Below are 18,363 nucleotides of genomic sequence, written 5' to 3' on the forward strand. Positions count from 1 at the left end.
TCCATCCAGGGACCTATGCTGCAGGTCATTCCCTTCCCTGATTCCTGTTGGCCTCTCTTCCAGTTACTTACTCAAATAAAGACATGGAAAACCCAAAAATAAATCTTAAAAAAAAGATAATCAGATATTGCATGTGTAATAATAACAATAGTACATCTCAGTACTTTTATTTAATCTCTATTATTTTATCAGTTTTAATGTGGAAGTAGATATGTTTTGATGTTAGTCTCTTTAGTGCCAAAATTCCTCTTTTTGTTATTATGCATCCACTGCAGCTCAACAAAGGGGGGATTTGATGCTAAAAAGTCTGTAAATGTGGCAGATATCCACTTGATATTACTATCTCAGACTATATCATATTAGCTTCAGACAAACTTTTAAATGCAGTTTTGCTCAAAATGACAAAATAAGCCTACCCCGCAGTCCATTTAGGAACTGCTCTGAAGCTTATAATCATTAATCATGTGTAATGATAGACAGCTCCAGAAGAGATAAAATGGGATTTGGAGTGAAATTGTTTTGTTAGCTGTATGTGTGTGGTGTTCCATCCACATCGTCCTCTTTGGCCCTTTACACATTTAACACAAATACATGTCAATATATTTAAAAAGACATTGATGATGCATTGGGATCAGATTGCTCATGCTACATTCAGGGTCAGTCAATGACCCAGGTGAAAAAACACAACATAGTCAGTGCCTTAGTTTGTGTAGCATGACAAACTACACACTGAATAACTTAACCCCAATCAAGTCTGCTGTTAAACAGTGAGAGGCAATTGAAAGCTCTGTAAAATGCTACTAAGTGGACTTCGTGTTGAATTTCCAATGTTAGGAACAAACTTAAATGCTCAACTTGGACTAAACTTAGTGTATGACGCTTTAGACAGATGTGTCTCCCGAATGTATTTGATATTCATATAAAATCTAATAACTGTCAAAAAAACAAACAAACAAAAAAAACAGATAGAACTCTAGCTGTGAGTTTATTTGTTTATTTGTTAATAACTTAGAAAGTTGAATTCAAATATAAAAACACATTTATAACAATCCAAGCTTTAAACTGTACAGTGTTTGACAGTCACAGCAGTCATTCCTTAAAATCTTCACAATAATAAACACGATTCTTCACATGAAACAAAAAGTATAATACTCAACTAATTTGTGAAACCCACACCTCAGTGCTCCATATGAACATTTCTTCATGCCTACCTCTGTACCTAAATGTCAAGGCCACTGACATAAACATTTATTCATTATGCCATTTGTGTTCAGACCTTATATTCGTCCCATCTTGTGTCTCTTAGTCCTTCTTGGCTTGCTTTTCTCTGCGTTTCTGTCTTGCCTCAGACACTATTTTGAGCAGTGACAGCAGAATAGGCACACACATGGGCAGGAAGAGAGGTATGTAGATGGCAAACTTCTGGTCATCGGGAAAGTAGAGGAGGTGGAGGAGAGAAGGGTCGAAGAAGGCTCTCTCTGATGCCAAGATGGCCTCTTTACTGTACTGCAGAGCAAAGCCGAGGTTCCCGGCCTCCAACTCAGCCACAGCCAGCTGCAGTGATGTGAGAGCACTGGACACCTGAGTGACAACAACAACAACAACCACAAGTTAGATTCAAGTGATGAAGTGACAAAAACTGAGTTGTATGAATAAAACTTACTGTATTTGTGCATTCAAATATCAGTTAACACTGTTTTGTGTACATGATTCACATTTTCTTATTATGATTGTCAAACTAGTTTGTGGATAAGATACCACTCAAATGAGACCAACATGGAAAGATATGTACATTCACACTTGATTTTTGAATGTAAGATCTGAGTCTGTAATGGAATTTAATGTTTTATTGCAATATTTTCTAAGAAACTGTATTTGCAGTGACACAAAACCCCTTTGAAGGTAAAGGAAGTTTTTTTTTTTAATATCACTGATGCCAAGATTGTCCCTCATCGCAAGATCAGATCATGGAGCATAAATACACTACAGCACATGATTTTATAAAGTACTGAATGCTTTTTACACACACTTACACTTATGTATACACACACAAATAAGCAACACAGAATCCATCAGATTAATGCAGATGTGTCTGCATCTTACCTGTTCAGCAATGTTGTCATTGATAACAATGTTGCCTATCTGGTCCAGCAGCTGCGCCAGAGAGGTGATGGTGGTGGTTGCCGTTGCTACGTTTTCCACACTCCGACTCCACATGAGGCGGTCCAGCTCCCAATCAGCCAGTCCTGTACTACCACACGGTGCAACCACAAAGCCTGGGGGAGGGGTAGACGACTGAACCCCGAGCAGCAGTCTGACCAGACATGGTACAGGAATGTTAACATTTCTGTAGCTATCTACAGGAAAAGCTGCAATATACTGTAGGTGCCCACTTACCGTAGCTGTGCAAGGAAGACTCCCATGACTTTGGCCATATTAATGTTGATGTCAACAGGGAACACAGCTTCTGGTCCATAGAATCCATCAACATTATAGACCTATAAAACATTTTTTAAATCAGTACCCAACTCAATACATTAGAGTGCACAATCAGAGCATAACTAACACATTCTTTTTTTTCCTGAGATTTATTTTTATTTTTGCCTTTATTTTGCCAAGTACAGTAACTGGCAGAGAGGCTGACAGGAAACAGGGAGAGAGAGAGGGGAATGACATGCAGCATAAGTCTGTGGCTGGATCCGAACCATAACTAACACATTATTAATAATATATTAAGCATTATAATTTATAATAATCTATGATCAATATCAGTATTTAGTATACTGTTTCCCACTGTTGCCCTGAGATGATCTCACCATGATTCCACCCCAACGTGGAGAGTGAAACGCATTTGAAGGCACTTCTTGTTTCTTGTGGTCGTGAATGTAAAGGGGTGAGTGGTGGGCATCTGGGACGTACAGCAGAAAATTCAGCACTGGGTTGGAAGATGCAGCGTTAGAGCCTGGAAATCAGATACAAAAAAAACATTAAATATACAGTATAAATACACCAGAACAAATAATACCATGTTTCTCCTTTACAAATATTTGTTCATTTTCTTTTACCCAGTCTAGCCTCCACAGGGTTGATGACATGTGCAAGGCTGTCAGCGATGAGTGTGTAGGCGTTACGGCTGCTGTCAAAGCGAGGGTTGACACCGAGCATGGCATAGTGCAAAGTCTGTAAGAAGAACATGTATGCTGACATACAGTAGCGGAGCAGCTTTTCATTGTGATGTGCGTAATTCACATTCACACACACGCACACAGTACCTGAGAGTCAATGCTAAAGTTGGCCACAGGAGACAGTTTTGTAAGCAAAGGTTGGATGTAGGTCTGCACAGCACCCTCTATGTCCCAGTACAGCCGGTGTGACTTTGGGTCTGGGTTCAACAGACTGAATGTAATCTCATAACCTAAAGAGAAGAAAAGAATGACGAGAGAACAGAAGGAAAGTGTCCACAGAGGTTACTGACTGGAACATAAATTAAGTTGCTCATGTTTATGTCTGTGCTGAAACAAGAACCAACCTGGGCTGGATTTAAAAGCTCTCATACTGTCGGCTATGCTCTCTTTGTTGCCGGGGCTAAGACGGACTCGGTCGCTGAGGGCAGCTGTGATGTCTGTGTGGCTAAAAGACATCACATGCAGCACCTGCTGGATCCGAGGCTCCAGGTGAGCCAACAATTGCTCTAGCGTCCTGCCGACTCTCATCTGGGCACCAATACGCAGCAAGGCTGTCCGTCGCTGACCGACATATACGTCAGTATCCTGACAGTCATGAAGATAGAGTTCAGTATTGGGTAAATTTTTTTATATTCTACTTATTCAGAGTGAGATAAATGAACATACAACACTTACAAAAGTAAAAAATTAAGGAAATAAAGGATAGGAAGGAGTTAACAAAAGCAAAACTACACTCTTCAAAACAGTTTTAACCTCAAGCAGCAGTGTAGATGACTCTGGGATCACATACACAACCAAAGAACCACACGGACTCTCACTGAGTGTATGTAGAGAAAGATCTGCCTCTGAAGCAGGAGAGAAAAAAAGAGAGACATTACTAACTGTGACCTAACTTAAAAAACATGTTAGCATTTGAATCTGACAGAAAAACAGCATCTTACCTGCAGCAGTGGGCTGGTTCAGGGCGTCCTCCTCCATGATTGTAGCCGTGCGATACCGTGTCTCATACCTGTACCTCAAAGCTGTGTCCTCTGGAAATTAAAATATTTGAGATAAGAATTACTCTGCAGCCTTCATCTCTTGTCATTTTAAAGGTCACAGACAGCATTAATAAATCACCATCTACTATGTGCTCCTCATCCTGCGTCTGTGTCAGTGGGACCTTCTTCTGCTGCTCTGGCGTCACGGTTCCACGTGCAAACACAACCTCCACATCAGCGCTCAAATGTAGCTGCCAAAAAAAAAAGACAAAGCAGGGTATTTTAAAAAAGGTATTACACAGAGAAAATGACCACAGGATGACAGACATGCAATTAATGGAAGCATAAACAAACCTGCAGCTTAGACAACTCTTGTATCTGACTGACAGGCAGCCAGGCACGGTACGTTTCAGTCGTTCGCCACCACAGAGGGACTCCCACGATGATGACCACCGCTGCTATGGACAGAGCAGCAAGCTGGCCACGTCTACGCTCTGAAAGAATGAAAGAAAAATGTAAAGAAAAAGAAGATAGATGAGCCTTTTGGGGAAACCATATTGTTGGTCACATGTGTAACAAAGTCACTTTTAACCTCATCAGTCTCTAAGATCATATGTCAGTGATGCCCTCCAGGACACCTCTGATTAAAACATTCCAGTTTACATCCACGAAAAACCAAACAAGATGCTGCACTTTTAATGTAAATTGAAGTTGGATGTAAGCATATAGCTTATTATGAGTGATATTTTCAGACAATATTGAATGAAATGATTTTAACGTAGTCTAATTATTTGATAATGACTATCTCATTATAAGTCTTACACGTCTAGCCCTGAATACATTGATTGACCAGTTTATAAGTTCTCCTACCTAGAGTATACAGTGAGACAGTTAAAGGACGTGGTTCAGTTTTAAAGCTAGAGAGAATTCAACACAACTGGTAATATGCTTTTTCTCTCTACCTAGAGGGTTTTAATGCACCATTTGAGAAAGACAGATACTCCCTCTTTACATTTTTAGTAGTCCGGTAATGTCAGAGTTCCAGTTTTGGTATCATAGTCGGTGTGTTGGATTTAAATATCTCTGAGACTGTATAAAGCTGTAATTAATGGTGAAACAGCAGAAGCAGGTGTGCCTGCAGTGATGTTGCATGCTAATGTTAGCTTCAGCCATAACATGGAGGAAAACTGCCGCCTTGCGCTGTGGCTAAGCAACCTCTGACTTTATTAAACATCCTTTATCAAACTATCATTAGCTGCTAATGCTAACTTAAATAAACACAGAGAAAAAATGTTTTATAGAAAAGCAGCTGTGTATCTACTCACCCACTTCCGTGGTAGCCATTTCTGTCAATGAAGTGATTGGGTGCGTTTGTTAATACACACCGTCCAATCACATGTCACGTGGTCCAGTAGCTCGACGTAACCGTGCAGCAGTCTGTGGGAAAGTGACGCAAATACGGGATCGCTGTTCTGCAGAAACAGTAACCATCAAGCACAAAGTTCAGATTTAAGCACACAGAAGCAAACACGGTAGAATAGTTTCATCTGTTTCGTCCTACATTCGAGATTTGAAACATTGTTACTTATCGTCACCGTCGGCCCACAGCATGAATATATTAAACGCACACAACACAATGCGAAACGTAAATAAGTAGCGCCCCATGCGGTGTCTCAAAGTCCTAATGACTACTTCCAGTATAATCCCAAACTTGTTATGTCCTGCACATTTCTGGTGACCTGTACATATGATAATAACTTCATTTAGCGCCTTTCAGAAACAATGTTACAAAGAGCAATGAAATAGTACAAGGGCAGCACACAGGAGGGCCTTCTCTGTACATTTAATTTTATGCTGTAATTATCGTCTTGAGTGTCTATAGAAGAAACACTTGCTTATTAGTACATTACATACGAACCAAAACCTCTGCTACTTATTATATTCAGTGTTCAAGACTGCACTTTACATTTTGAGGTTTGTGGTGGTGTTTATGTGGTCTGCACTACATTTAGGTGTTTCCATTATTTTGTCCACCTCCTTTAAACACATGAAGGAGCAACATTTAGAAGCACAACTGCCTCCAACAGTTGGGCCTACGAATTTGAATCAACATCTCTATATCAACAACAAAAGGGTCCTTTTAAAAAGTCAACCGCCTGACTGTATCAGCAGGAAATGCTGAGTTATGTTACTAATAACATTAACCGTGGCTCTATTCCAGCTGGATCCTGAAACTTAAGCAGCTAAATTGAATTTAGCCATCAGTCATTTGCTCCACTGGAGCAGTATGGAGTAAAAGGGAGCTTCATAAGGGAGGAGTGAGCTGTGTCCTCCTTAGTTTCTGTATCAAACTAGTGACTTCTTTGGTCACAAGCCTGCTCCTTTAACTTTCAAGCCAGCACTGGAAGATTTGGCTGCCCTGTGTGACTCCATGTGAGGAATTTCAGTTTGGAGTGAGTCCAGCAAGATACAATCCTCTTAGTTTTGATGATGGGGTTACCTTTTGATTGCAGATCAAAAATGGACTTGTTACAGTTGTTTTCATAGTAGACAAAAATGGCTCTTTCAATCTGTGATTACCTCTCTTAATTATATTTACAGCAGTACTGGTTGTAAAAGTGATACTTAGCTACCTGAAAGTACATTGGCTGATTGAACAAAACGTAGGAAAACTTATTCAAGGTGCAAAAATGGCTGGTCAACAGCAGAAAAAATATCTTCAAAGGGTCATAAATACAGCACAACAAATCACTGACTGTCCTCTTCTCTCCCTGGAGGCCATCACCAACACCCACAGTCTTTCCAGTGACACAAATGTTGTACATGATTGTTCACACCCTGGTCACCACCTGTTTCACCTGCTGCCCTCTGGAAGGCCCTACAGGCCATTTTAAACATGGACCATTAGACTCAGCACTCAAAACTCCATGAAAAAGGAATAAACTCAGCATGCAATATGAAAACCATTCTTGTGCTACAATTTCATATTTACTGAGTGCAATAATATCATATAATTCTAATAATATATCACATATATTTATATATCTATTTTCTGTTACTTTATACTTTTCATATTTATTTTAGGGCTTAATACAATAACCAGGAGTAGCATTCCTGATTTCTTTGTATTTACAATACAATGACAAAAAAAGGCTTTCTAGTCCATTTTCTATATAATGTGGTACAAGAAGGGTGTACACGTGCAGAAACGCATTCAAAGAAAAAATACAGGAGACACCATGAACACTAAAGGAGCAATACAATCACACAAATAGATCTCTGCTAGTTTTACATTTTTATTTTAGTTGAATTTTTCTCCACTATTTGACACACCAAGTGCTTCAAGAACAATATTAACATCACAAACATCACAGTATTCCATCACAGCAGTGACTGGTTCCCCGAAGATAACCCCAAGTATTGGTCCACTCGATAGGAACGTCAATAGAAACCATCTCCTCTCCCCTGTGGGGCGGACCAGGGGGGAACCAGAGGAGGGGAATGACAGACAAGAATCACATCATATCAACACCTTCACACAACTGAATACATTAAGTATGTAATTTAAAGCTAATGTTATACTGAGAATAGACACAAGATGTTTCTCTGATTAGTGATGATTAGAAGTGACAGAACAGAAAGATTAGGATGAGTCAATAGGATGAATCCTGGTGTGTAGTGGATTATTACAGTGTGTCTACTGACCTCTGCTGGAGTTTTACATTTGTCTGAAAGTACAGTGAGCACTCCATACCTTTTTGGACAGTCGCTCAAAGAGTTCAATGCAAAAATTTAAAAATTCAACACCTTCACACTGTCATCTTGTCCCTTAACAGATGTACTGATGCCACTGATAATCGGTTGGTCCCGCTGTCAGGTAGGATATTAGATAGCATGTGAAGCATGAGCCAACACTGCAAAACACTGACACACACACATGCTGATCTGGAGTGGCTTGAGTTATCATGTGGAAGAGAAAGGGAGTGTGAATTAAATACTGACTGATTACGTTGGTTTACTGTTAACATTTTGCCGCTTCTAGAGTCTAAACAGACAGCTAGACATGAAACTAAATAGTTTCAGTTCAGTCTTAAATTGTCTCAGTGCCTGATTGTTTGACCAAATAGAAAAAATAAACCTGCTCCCTTTAGTATTGTAGTTACACATTATGTTTTTAAATACACATATCTAATAATGTAATTTTAATAACTGACAACTCTAAAGTACAGTAGACAGCGCAGGCCTGTGATTGATGAAGGAGTGAGGGGAAATAGCAGAGCAGATATAAGACTATAACTAGGCCAGAGTTGAATGTGGCCGTTCGATGTTTAGTAGGCATGATTTGCCACGTAGAGGGATTTTCCTGTGGCGCCAGCTGATCCGCTAGACTCGTACTTGCCAAGCGCAGCCTGACCGTTTGCCTGCAGAAGACAGAAAAGAGACCAATAAAATGATTAACAGCACAGCAGGAGGAAGTTTCAGTGTAACAATGTCTGGTATCTTCACAGTTTTTTGTCTGACCTCAGCACGCTTGATGAACTCCTCAGTGGCGGCCTTCTCGTTGCTCAGCTCTCCTTTCCATGCATTCAGGGCAGAGGCCTGCAGGGCACGACCATAAGAGAAAGTCAGGGCCCAGGGCTTGGCGAGCGGACAGGTATTAATGGAATTAAGGTTCACGCTGGCCTCCTCTTCAGACTGGCCGCCTGACAAGAATGTCACACCTGGAAAAACACAGAAACACGTTAGCTACCTTCTCATATTATCATTTTGAAGTATATCGGATAATACTACTACTTTAATGAATCCCACCAAAAATAATCAATAATAATGCACATTTGATCCAACTGCTTCTGACCTGTGACAGCAGGGGGCACAGTGCGACGCAGAGCAGTGACAGTAGCCATGGCGATTTCCTCGCTGCTGTACTTGTTGGAGCAGGAATGTCCAGCTGTGACCATGTTGGGTTTCAGCAGTGTCCCTTCCAGGTACACATGGTGGTCTGACAGAGCCTTGTACACTGCGGCTAGGACCTAAGAGACAGATGTATGTATGTTTGTATGTTAGAGTCGTTACTGACAAGTTGTAAAATATAAACATCAGAAGACAGTGTGTTATATATATATATATATATATATATATATATATATATATATATATATATATTCATCTGTACATTACCTTCTCAGTGACATACTGGGTACGCTTCAGGTCATGTTCTCCGTCAGGAAGGATCTCAGGCTCCACAATAGGAACAATGCCATTCTAGGAGACAAAGTGTTAGAGCTATTTGTTAAAATGTTAAAATGAATAATTAAACGTGTAGGGAAAGGGAAAGGGAAAACCAGCAACCTGAGTGAAAATAAATAAATCTCAGACATGTGATCATATAGGGGCAGTTTTCTCCATTGTTGCAGTTCAGCTTAAAAGCCAGACATATGCATTTCTGGATCCTGGGAGTTCAGGTACATTCTGCACTGTCAACCTTGAGGTCCTCACGCCAAACCATATTCTTCTGTTAAAAGGAAAGCCCATCCTTCAACAAGGACTATTTTGGAAAAGATGGACATCTGAATACTTGTGATGCAGGGAAAATGGACCAGGCCAAGGAGAAGCTACTTACCAAGAGATATTGTCATCATTGCTGATGCTACAGTTCAAAGGGGATTCTGGATGATTGGCCGGGTTCTGAGTACTAAGTCTGGCTACTTTTTTTATGAGGGTACTGAGGAGCTTGGCACAGAGGTGAATTTATTTCTATAGGTAGACAGGTATAGGACAAGCAGGCACCAGGAAGGACATGTTTTTTTTTTTTACCAAGGCAAGAGAGGTGGCCTTTTTTATGTGTCTGTTTGCTTGTAAAAAAAAAAAAAGAATAAACCAAAAGAAATGCAATGCTTGCCTGGACGTGAGCTGTGAGTACATTCAAGCATTTAAATTCATTCATGACTTAATGACCTGCTCTGTAATTTCACACCAACCTGCTGGCAGATGCTAGCATAACGTGCTAGTACATTGGCGTTCTCTAAGATGGCCAGCTCAGACGGCGTGGTGTCGCTGATCTTCAGCACAGAGCGCCACTTGGCAAAGTCTGCACCGTCCTTCTTGTACTGTGCACAACGCTCAGACAGCCCGTCCAGACCTGCACGCACATGCAGACACACACAGAGAGCCATCTGTCAGAAATACAGCAAGAGTTTCATGATGTTTGTGAAGTTCTGTGAGTTGTGTGTGTTCCTACCCTGAGTGGTGGTCTCTCCATTTGTTCCAGCGAGGGGAACAACACCTTTGTCCACCTGTAAAGATACAAATAGATTTAAATTACACTTAAAAGTGTAATTTTGCTTATATAAAAGGAACATACTTAATGTAATCCAATCTTACCAAGTGAGACTAATAGACAATCAAATTGAATTTAACGTTTTCAACTGAAAACAGCTTTGTTGAACATTCTTTAACACAGTTTGTCCTCACAACTTGATCTGCTATCATGGCTCTGTGGGTATGTGTGTGTCTAAACATGCTGACAATGAGTTTATGTTTTCATACACAGTGCAGGAATATTTCTAGTCTCACCTGCCAAACAAGTAATGGCTGTGTTTTCGAACTGAAATACTTAGCTGCAGTATAATATCAACACTAACTGTGGTGAGATTTATCACTTAAGCAAACTACAAAATAAGTTTTAGCTTTCCAGACTCAAGTTCTTATGTTTTTGAGTAGAACACATCATGTAACTAGAAATACTGGCTTGGGTTTTATGCCTCTTCCAACCAGTTTACATCCATGTCTGTCAAGACTTTGAAGGAATTTAATAAAAAGATATTATTATTAATATATTAGGAAATGGTTAAAAAGATGTGGGAGTGCGTTTGAATTGTAGGAATAGAGGAAATATGAGAATTCTGAAGAAGCCCATTTAAACTGACTGTGAGGCGAGATGACAGTCCCACATTTTAAGAGATTTACTTGGGCAGTTTCCAAATGACTAAAGTGCTTAACTGCAACACTGAGTACTATGTACCTTGATGCCAACAACAATGCCGCGGTCTTTAATGAGCTTAGCGAAGGAAGTGCCATCGTCTGTGTTCTGGTACAGGGTTTCATGGAAGAAAATGACTCCGCCGATACAGCTGTCAATGCGCTGGTCGGCTGTGAAGAGCAGCTGGCGGTAGCGACGCCTGTTCTCCTCTGTGTTCTCAACCCCGATGGGGTTCAGACGTTTGCCCATGCTCCCTGTAGACGACAAACACACTTTATTATTACAACTGGCTCCAATTAAGAGACTCAGTAGAGCAGAACAGAACAACCAATGCATGAAAACTTCAAATGAAGTTGAAAATCAGCTCAAGTGGATCCTATTAAAAACACTGAGGATTTTTTGGGTGTAAAAACTGAAATAAATACCTATACCTGTGAATACATATTTCTTGATTGGACATTAGACATAATTCGTATGAGTGTGAAATTTAATTTGTTCAGTATACTTCTGAATTAACATCTTGGTCCATGAATTTTAAAATGAAAGTTTAGTGAAAAAATGATCATGATGGTTGTGAGAATATTTTAAAAAACAAAATGATGTTCGCAGATGTGTGGGCTTGCCTGCATCCTACACACACACACACACACACACACACACATACCGGTGGATTCATCGGCTGCGAGGATGCCTTTTCCTGGAGATACTATCCTCTCAGCGATCTCCTGCAGCTCCTTCTTCTGTTCAGGAGTCAGTGCTGGGTACTGGTGAGTCATGATGGCTGAAAGAGAAAGACAGAGAGAGAGAGAAAAAAAAGAAAGAGTGAGACGTGGAGAGGTCACATTATTTCACGGTTGGGAGCTGGACGACTGCCCAGCACTGGCCTCTTTTTTTTTTGTTGTTTTTTTGTCCTCTATTGTCTACAACATGGCTACTGCTCTACAGCCCTAAGCTGTTCTCAGTGAGAGCAGGATGGGTGAAATGACAAACCTCCTACAAGATGGCAGACAGTCCAATGTGTGGGATAAAATAAAGGAAACACTGTGAGCAGAAGATGTGGCTCCTGAAAAAAAAGAGCTAGATAAAAATACCTGAAAGCCAAATAAAGCCTCCTTATGGACTGAGGCTGAATATGACATTAACTCAAAGAGTGTCTTTGAAAATATCATCTGGCTTGAGTCACCCAGGAACCATTTGATGGCAGCAGCCGTGCTAACATGCACGCACACGCTTCAAACCAGATTATTCTGTTCCATCTTATTTCCTTCTTCACTGTGCCGTAAATAAGCAGTTACGTAACCATCCCCCCACCCCCAACCATCCAATCCACAGAAGACAGAGAGGCAAGGATTATGTAACGGCGCTCCTATACACCCTGCTGCTGCGAGTCTTCATTATAGCTGCAGGACTGGATGCAGCACGGCTCATTTCTCTCTCCTCAGCAACACTCTGCCTGCTCCTGTTTTTCACTAATGTCATTATATCCCTCTCTGTGCAATGCACGTCCGCCTGCCTTTTATTTCTTTGCCTTGATTAATACCTGACTTGGCTCCTTGTTTTTTTTAAACACTCCATCTACTTATCACCTTTCTAGAGTACCCACTGCTGTGCTCATTGAGGCACACTGATGCCTTCTAACTACAAATGACCCCTACTGGACACATGCAAGATGAGCGCGCATCAGATTTGTAAAAAAATTCCAGTTACTCACACATGCATACAAAAAATGCTGCATAGCCATCAATGCACAGTGTGCCAGGGAACAAACTGTGACTTCTCTCTCTGGTAGACTGCACAGGTTGTGAAGCCACTCCCAGAAATACGTCACTGGGAACGCTTTGTTCAGCAGCGAGGATGCAGCCCTGTGCCACTATATAGGATCACTTATAGATGAATCTATTTACTCCTTTAGTGATAAATACAGAGTTCCATGTATGGAGGTGAAGAGAAAGAGCTACAGTTCCCATCAATATGAGGCTACACAGTATTTTATTAGCACAGAGATGAATTTTAGTGTGAGGACATTGGCTTGTATAATATAAAGCACACCAACTGTGTCATGACGTAACACAAAAAACATTATAATTAAAAGGGTATAGCATAGCATAGCATAACAATAAACTCATATGAGCAGTGAAATCCCAACTGAGGCTATTTTGCTCTGCTAGGACACTGCCTAGCAACCCCTATACCCTCTGTGTTAATCCTCAGCTTAAAGCTATGAGATAACAACCTTTAGAGAGCACACACACGCACACACGAACGAATACAAACACACACACACAGGCCTCTCGGTGATAACTGTGTGCAGTTATCACAAGACAAATGTCAGCTCACTGCTGATGGTTTCTACTTACAGGTCACATTAAAGAGGGCAGACCTGCAGGGTACAACACTTCCCCCGAGGGAAACAGTATGTAGACATCTCTAGTGTGCAAGACAGTTTTTATACTTGATAGAGGTCAACACAAGACTTCAGTGTGTCTGTGTGCATTACGGCTCTGCTCCACTGACATAACTCACGCTCAGCAAATACCTGCTATCTTTGTGAAGCACCTGCATGCCTCAAAAATACATTTTTATTGACTGTTTAGACAACTTAAACAATAGAAAGATACCAAATGTATGAACTTATTTTAGTCTTTGTTTCAGTTGAATGGGGAGCTGACGCCGTGACACCTGTACGTGTTTCAGGTCACGTATCCTTTTTATCACCTGAAGATATAAAATGAGGTCTACGATCAGCCTGCAGCAGCTTCGGTGGCAACACACCATTAAACACGTGTATATATATATATATATATATATATATATATATATAACTTTCTACTTTTTCTACACATTCTGTTGTTTGATGGGATCAGTTCAGTGGATAAACAGCCAAACAAGATTACGTTACTAAGAATTAGCTGGCACTGGCAGCCACTGACACACTTCAGTTGTCTTATGGAATTACTTCTGTGTTTCTCCACGTCCACAATGGCAAACAAAGCTAAATGAGATGTTCTCCCAACAAGAGTGTATTTAGAGACCGCTGCAGCTAAACCATCTTTGTCTGTTTCGGTACGGCCTGCCACTTCCAATCCTGCCCAGTCGCACTGACAGTCAGGTGTGTACACTGTTTGGAATAAGGATCACATTCCTGCTGGATTTTGGATCAGTTGTGTGTGTGGACATACAATGTGGCTATAATTCAAAAACTGTAAATGGGATTTATGGAATAAATAAAGCAGATTAATTGTTGAATGTCAGACCTTCCGGTTGCAACCCAGGAGACACTGACAGTTGTCTTTTCTATTTTAGTGTCTGCTGCTTATGTGTCTCCAGGAAACACTCTCCCTTCATGGGAATTAAAGAAAACAACTTAAAGCTGTGGTTTGGGCTGCAGGGACGAACACCACAGATGTGACAAGCTATAAATAAGATAGTCTTTCTTGGACATTTTTTATAGTGGGAACAAGCCAGAAGAAATAGTTAAGTGGGAAGCGTGGAATTTTTTTTCCCTTAAATGGTGATGTCTAGTTAACAGACTTCATTGAGTGATTAACTGATTGATTGGCATTGAACGGAGCCCAGCCCTCACAGGTTTAAAAAACACTAGATATAACTTCCTACAAGGAGAAACGTGATCGGTTGCTTCACAGAAAACTTGCAAAAAATACTTTTTGAAACAACTTTTAAAGGGCCTGATGGGATCGTTGCACTGTGAAACCATCTGACTGATTCTGCTAACAAAATGGAGGATCAGTCACTGTAAAGATATAGTGGTTATGTAATATAATACTAAAATGTATTGACTGAGGAACGGACCAATATTAGACTTATTGAGCTTCAGGGAAACTGAACAGCGGTGCAACATCACATCAAATGCTATGAATTTAATGAGTGAGGCGATAGTTCATCATGTAGTGAGATGCACTAAAAATGAGATGAAATTGGGCAGTTGAGCTGGTCTGAAGGATAGTCTTGGATATCAGTAAATGTCTCCTACTGCAAAAATGTCACACTGACATGATTTGAACAAGCAGCTCTCTGATTCTGTTATCACACACTGCTGCTGGTTTTGAGGTTTATCTTCCAGACAGTTCTGCAGAGGTGGTGTAATGCACTTCGTCACGACAGAGACTTTTTTTGGGGGGGAGGAGGATGGGGATGTTTGAAAAAAAAAGCAGTTTTGAAATGCTTTCTATTAAAATGAGGTATTATTAACAGGATGATATTTAATCCCTTTGTAAGAGGCATGACAGAGAGTCGGCTGAGATGAACATCTAGTTTACTGACTGTGTGTTTCACTGCAGCCTGTTGCACCGTGACCGACCTCTGTGCAAACACCGTTTCTGCACTGCGACATCAAGATGCAACAGCCAACTCCCTCCTGTGGCGTCATGCAAAGCCGCTTAAAACTCGACAACAAACTGCTGTGATATCACTCGACAATATATAACGTAATAGGCTCTCATTAAACATCAGTCAAATGCAACCCACAGTAATTACACCACTGAAGGGAAGACAAGTAATTCCCATTAAAAATCTACATTTGTCCCATTCAAATTTAATGATGTAGTACAACAATTAAAATTGAGTTTAATTAGATCTTAGTTAAGACAAATATTGGTTTTCTGAAACCCATTTTCAACTCTGCCATCATTTATCTGGTCCTACTATCTATTTAAAGCTTTAACCTTTGAATTGGATGGAAATCACACTGTGTTCTTCACGCTACAACGGTCAATCAATCCTTCTCTGTTAAAACTGATGCTGCAAAGGCTCACTTACCAACCCAGGGTGCGAGCAGAGATGACAAATAATAACATCAAACTAGTAGGAGCTTCTACGTCTATAGCAATCATGGTGCAGCTGGTCTTATTTCAAAGCATAGCTGCAAGCATTAAACTACAAGATGTTTAAAGCTTGTGTATTTTTTTGCCTAGTATTGAAAAGGCTGGAGGGAGGGAGTGGGTCAAGTCAGTATACCTAAACTTGCATTACATGTTTATTGATAGTTAATATTATAGCCTATTAAAAAGAACATGACTGGGGAAAGGATAGGGGTGTGTCCTTGCCTGTCTCATGATCACCGCCTGGAGGTTTACCCACCTTTTGTATTCTCTCTACATTGCAAGCTGCATGAGCTTTCAGGAGGTGAAATGGCTCCTGCGGGGGGCAGCACTAAGTCAAAAGTGCGAAAGCCTGCTTGCTGCGCTGCGTTTTGTTACCAGGCGGGCTGCTGGCCTTGGCACTGATGCACGTCCCTGTGTTCGGGCAGTTTGTATCTTCAGGCCTTGATCCAGCAGTGCTAGCAGGAGCACTGTTTCCCATGCAGCTCTCTGATACAGGAGACTGAAGCGGACGTCAAGACTGCATGCGTTACAGTTCGGAGAGAGGTTGACACGGATGAAAATGTGTAGATTACATCTCGTTCTTAAACACTGCCAAATTATATGTTATGTAAGTCGTGGTTTTACGCTGATGAGACTACATCCAGCCTAAAGTCATGTTCATATTATAATGTTGATACATTACACATGTGTATTTATACTCTGGAGCTGAGCAATTAGTCAATGAATTAATTAGTTGATTGGCAGAAAATGAATCAACGCAACTATTTCATAATCCACTTGTCATTTATGTAATTTTTTGCAAACATGTCCAAGTAATCACTGCTTCCTGCCTCTGAAATGTGATTTTTCTCCAGTTCTCTAATAACCTTCCTTATTGATTAATTTGACATCAAAATCCAGATATATTCACAGCAAATATTTATATAAAGAGTAGGTGGAGCATGTGAATGTGGGGCTTGTTTTGTCTTTAAATGACTTAGAATTACTAAGTACTACTTACTCAGAATTGTTCCCGGTGGATTTTCTGTCAATCTGCTCATCAATCAATGAACAAATCATTTCAGCTCTACAGCGAAGGGCGCTAAATCAAAATGTCTGTAATGTACAGTAGTGGTATGTCTAGAGTCTGATAGTCCTGTAGATATGATCCGTAAAGCTAAATATATATTCATTCATCCTCCTGTTATATACTCTGGCCCGCCTCCCACCCCATGATGATGATGGTGCTGCATCATCAGTGGTGTACGTGCTTGGGCACAGATACGCACACAGGGAATCACCTCATCATCACCACCACATTGCCCCTCTTCCTCATCACTGCTGCTTCCCGGATCACCATTAAACACGAGTAACACACGTATAAACACATCAAATATAAACAGGTGTGTCGATTTAAAGCGACAGTAGACGCAACAGGATCACCTCCACCACTTTCATCCTCTGAAGGTCATCTTTTTTTTTATGCGTCCTTCCTGTTGCGTCACTTATATATTTGGCTCAAATGCGCAATTTGAACCACAATTTTAACCACATATATCTTCAATGTATATCAAAATGTAGAATATTAACATGTTTTACTGTCAAATGAGACGAAAACAAATGAGCCACAGATACGATACTTAAGCAGCATCGCATCCACATCATTACCACCATCATCTTCATCATCCTCATTATTGTGATCAATACCGAATGAAAAATGTCTGAAACTCTTATATGGATCGGATGAGCGTCGTTTCTTACCTGCTGATGGGTGTCTGGTCTCAGAGTGTGCGGAAGGTGCAGAAGGTCCTGTCTCACTGCTGCAGAGCAACGTGACACCTCCTCTTCAAAGCCTCCAGTCCGGGGCGGAGCTCACACCATGTGTCACGTGATGGAGCGACGTGCGCCTGCGCCGGGCAGCATCACAACGCAGGATGATTGTGCAACTTTTTCATTTATTTCATTTAGAAAGTATTTGGAGGTTATCCAACTTATAACCAATAAGAAATATGCACATGCAATTCATGTGCTTCAAGATTTTTTAGAGTTTTAAAAATAAATCTGATTTATTTATCTTTTCTGTAGATATTTTTCTATCTATTTATGGGTCAATGACGTATAAGGATTTTCAACAACTCAATTTTAGAATAATAAAAACAAGCATATCTAATGCAGTTGTTCAAACATTCAGAGTGCTGGTACCTGAAAATTCATATTACAATTTAAAAGTGATTTTAGTGGGTGTTTTTCAAGATTAATTGGCACTGGCCTTAAAAAAAAAAGTCATGTGGTGCGACCTTGATTCATCTTGAAATATCTTATATAAATAAAAGATCATCATTTACAAAAATTTAAAAACAAAATGCAAATACTTTGTTTCCAAACACTTTATATCACTG

General features: G+C 40.4%; 2 protein-coding genes across 2 annotated transcripts; both read right to left on the reverse strand.

Annotated features, from left to right (window-relative positions):
* Nucleotides 1–827: 827 nt before the first annotated feature.
* pigs (phosphatidylinositol glycan anchor biosynthesis, class S) lies at nucleotides 828–5,509 on the reverse strand. Its single transcript, XM_062433156.1, has 12 exons — nucleotides 5,491–5,509; nucleotides 4,520–4,659; nucleotides 4,305–4,416; nucleotides 4,127–4,216; nucleotides 3,939–4,030; nucleotides 3,530–3,770; nucleotides 3,273–3,415; nucleotides 3,066–3,180; nucleotides 2,817–2,962; nucleotides 2,398–2,498; nucleotides 2,104–2,314; nucleotides 828–1,581 (listed from the first exon to the last, which is right to left on the reverse strand). Exons 1-12 carry the CDS (start codon nucleotides 5,507–5,509, stop codon nucleotides 1,303–1,305), a joined length of 1,689 nt encoding a protein of 562 aa, XP_062289140.1. The 3' UTR covers nucleotides 828–1,302.
* A 1,932-nt stretch (nucleotides 5,510–7,441) lies between these two features.
* On the reverse strand, nucleotides 7,442–17,772 carry aldocb (aldolase C, fructose-bisphosphate, b). The gene is made up of 9 exons (XM_062432935.1): nucleotides 17,726–17,772; nucleotides 11,809–11,925; nucleotides 11,187–11,398; nucleotides 10,404–10,458; nucleotides 10,144–10,304; nucleotides 9,344–9,427; nucleotides 9,021–9,195; nucleotides 8,687–8,886; nucleotides 7,442–8,586 (listed from the first exon to the last, which is right to left on the reverse strand). Exons 2-9 carry the CDS (start codon nucleotides 11,918–11,920, stop codon nucleotides 8,494–8,496), a joined length of 1,092 nt encoding a protein of 363 aa, XP_062288919.1. The 5' UTR covers nucleotides 11,921–11,925; nucleotides 17,726–17,772; the 3' UTR covers nucleotides 7,442–8,493.
* Between the last annotated feature and the right edge of the window lie 591 nt (nucleotides 17,773–18,363).

Source organism: Scomber scombrus, chromosome 14 (assembly GCF_963691925.1).
Source record: "Scomber scombrus chromosome 14, fScoSco1.1, whole genome shotgun sequence".
Classification (NCBI taxonomy): Eukaryota; Metazoa; Chordata; class Actinopteri; order Scombriformes; family Scombridae; genus Scomber; species Scomber scombrus.

Bases quoted from the DNA above. Each gene is read 5' to 3' on its own strand.
- pigs (XM_062433156.1), bottom strand. The intron at 4,417-4,519 runs GTTTGTTTATGC...TTTTTTTGGCAG, and splicing joins AAGAGTTGTCTAAGCTGCAG to CTACATTTGAGCGCTGATGT. The intron at 3,416-3,529 runs GTTGGTTCTTGT...TCTTCTCTTTAG, and splicing joins AGCTTTTAAATCCAGCCCAG to GTTATGAGATTACATTCAGT.
- aldocb (XM_062432935.1), bottom strand. From the start codon at position 11,920: ATGACTCACCAGTACCCAGCACTGACTCCTGAACAGAAGAAGGAGCTG. The intron at 10,305-10,403 runs GTAGGAACACAC...ATGTGCGTGCAG, and splicing joins TGGAGAGACCACCACTCAGG to GTCTGGACGGGCTGTCTGAG. The intron at 9,428-10,143 runs GTTGGTGTGAAA...TTTGTCTCCTAG, and splicing joins ATGCTAGCATCTGCCAGCAG to AATGGCATTGTTCCTATTGT.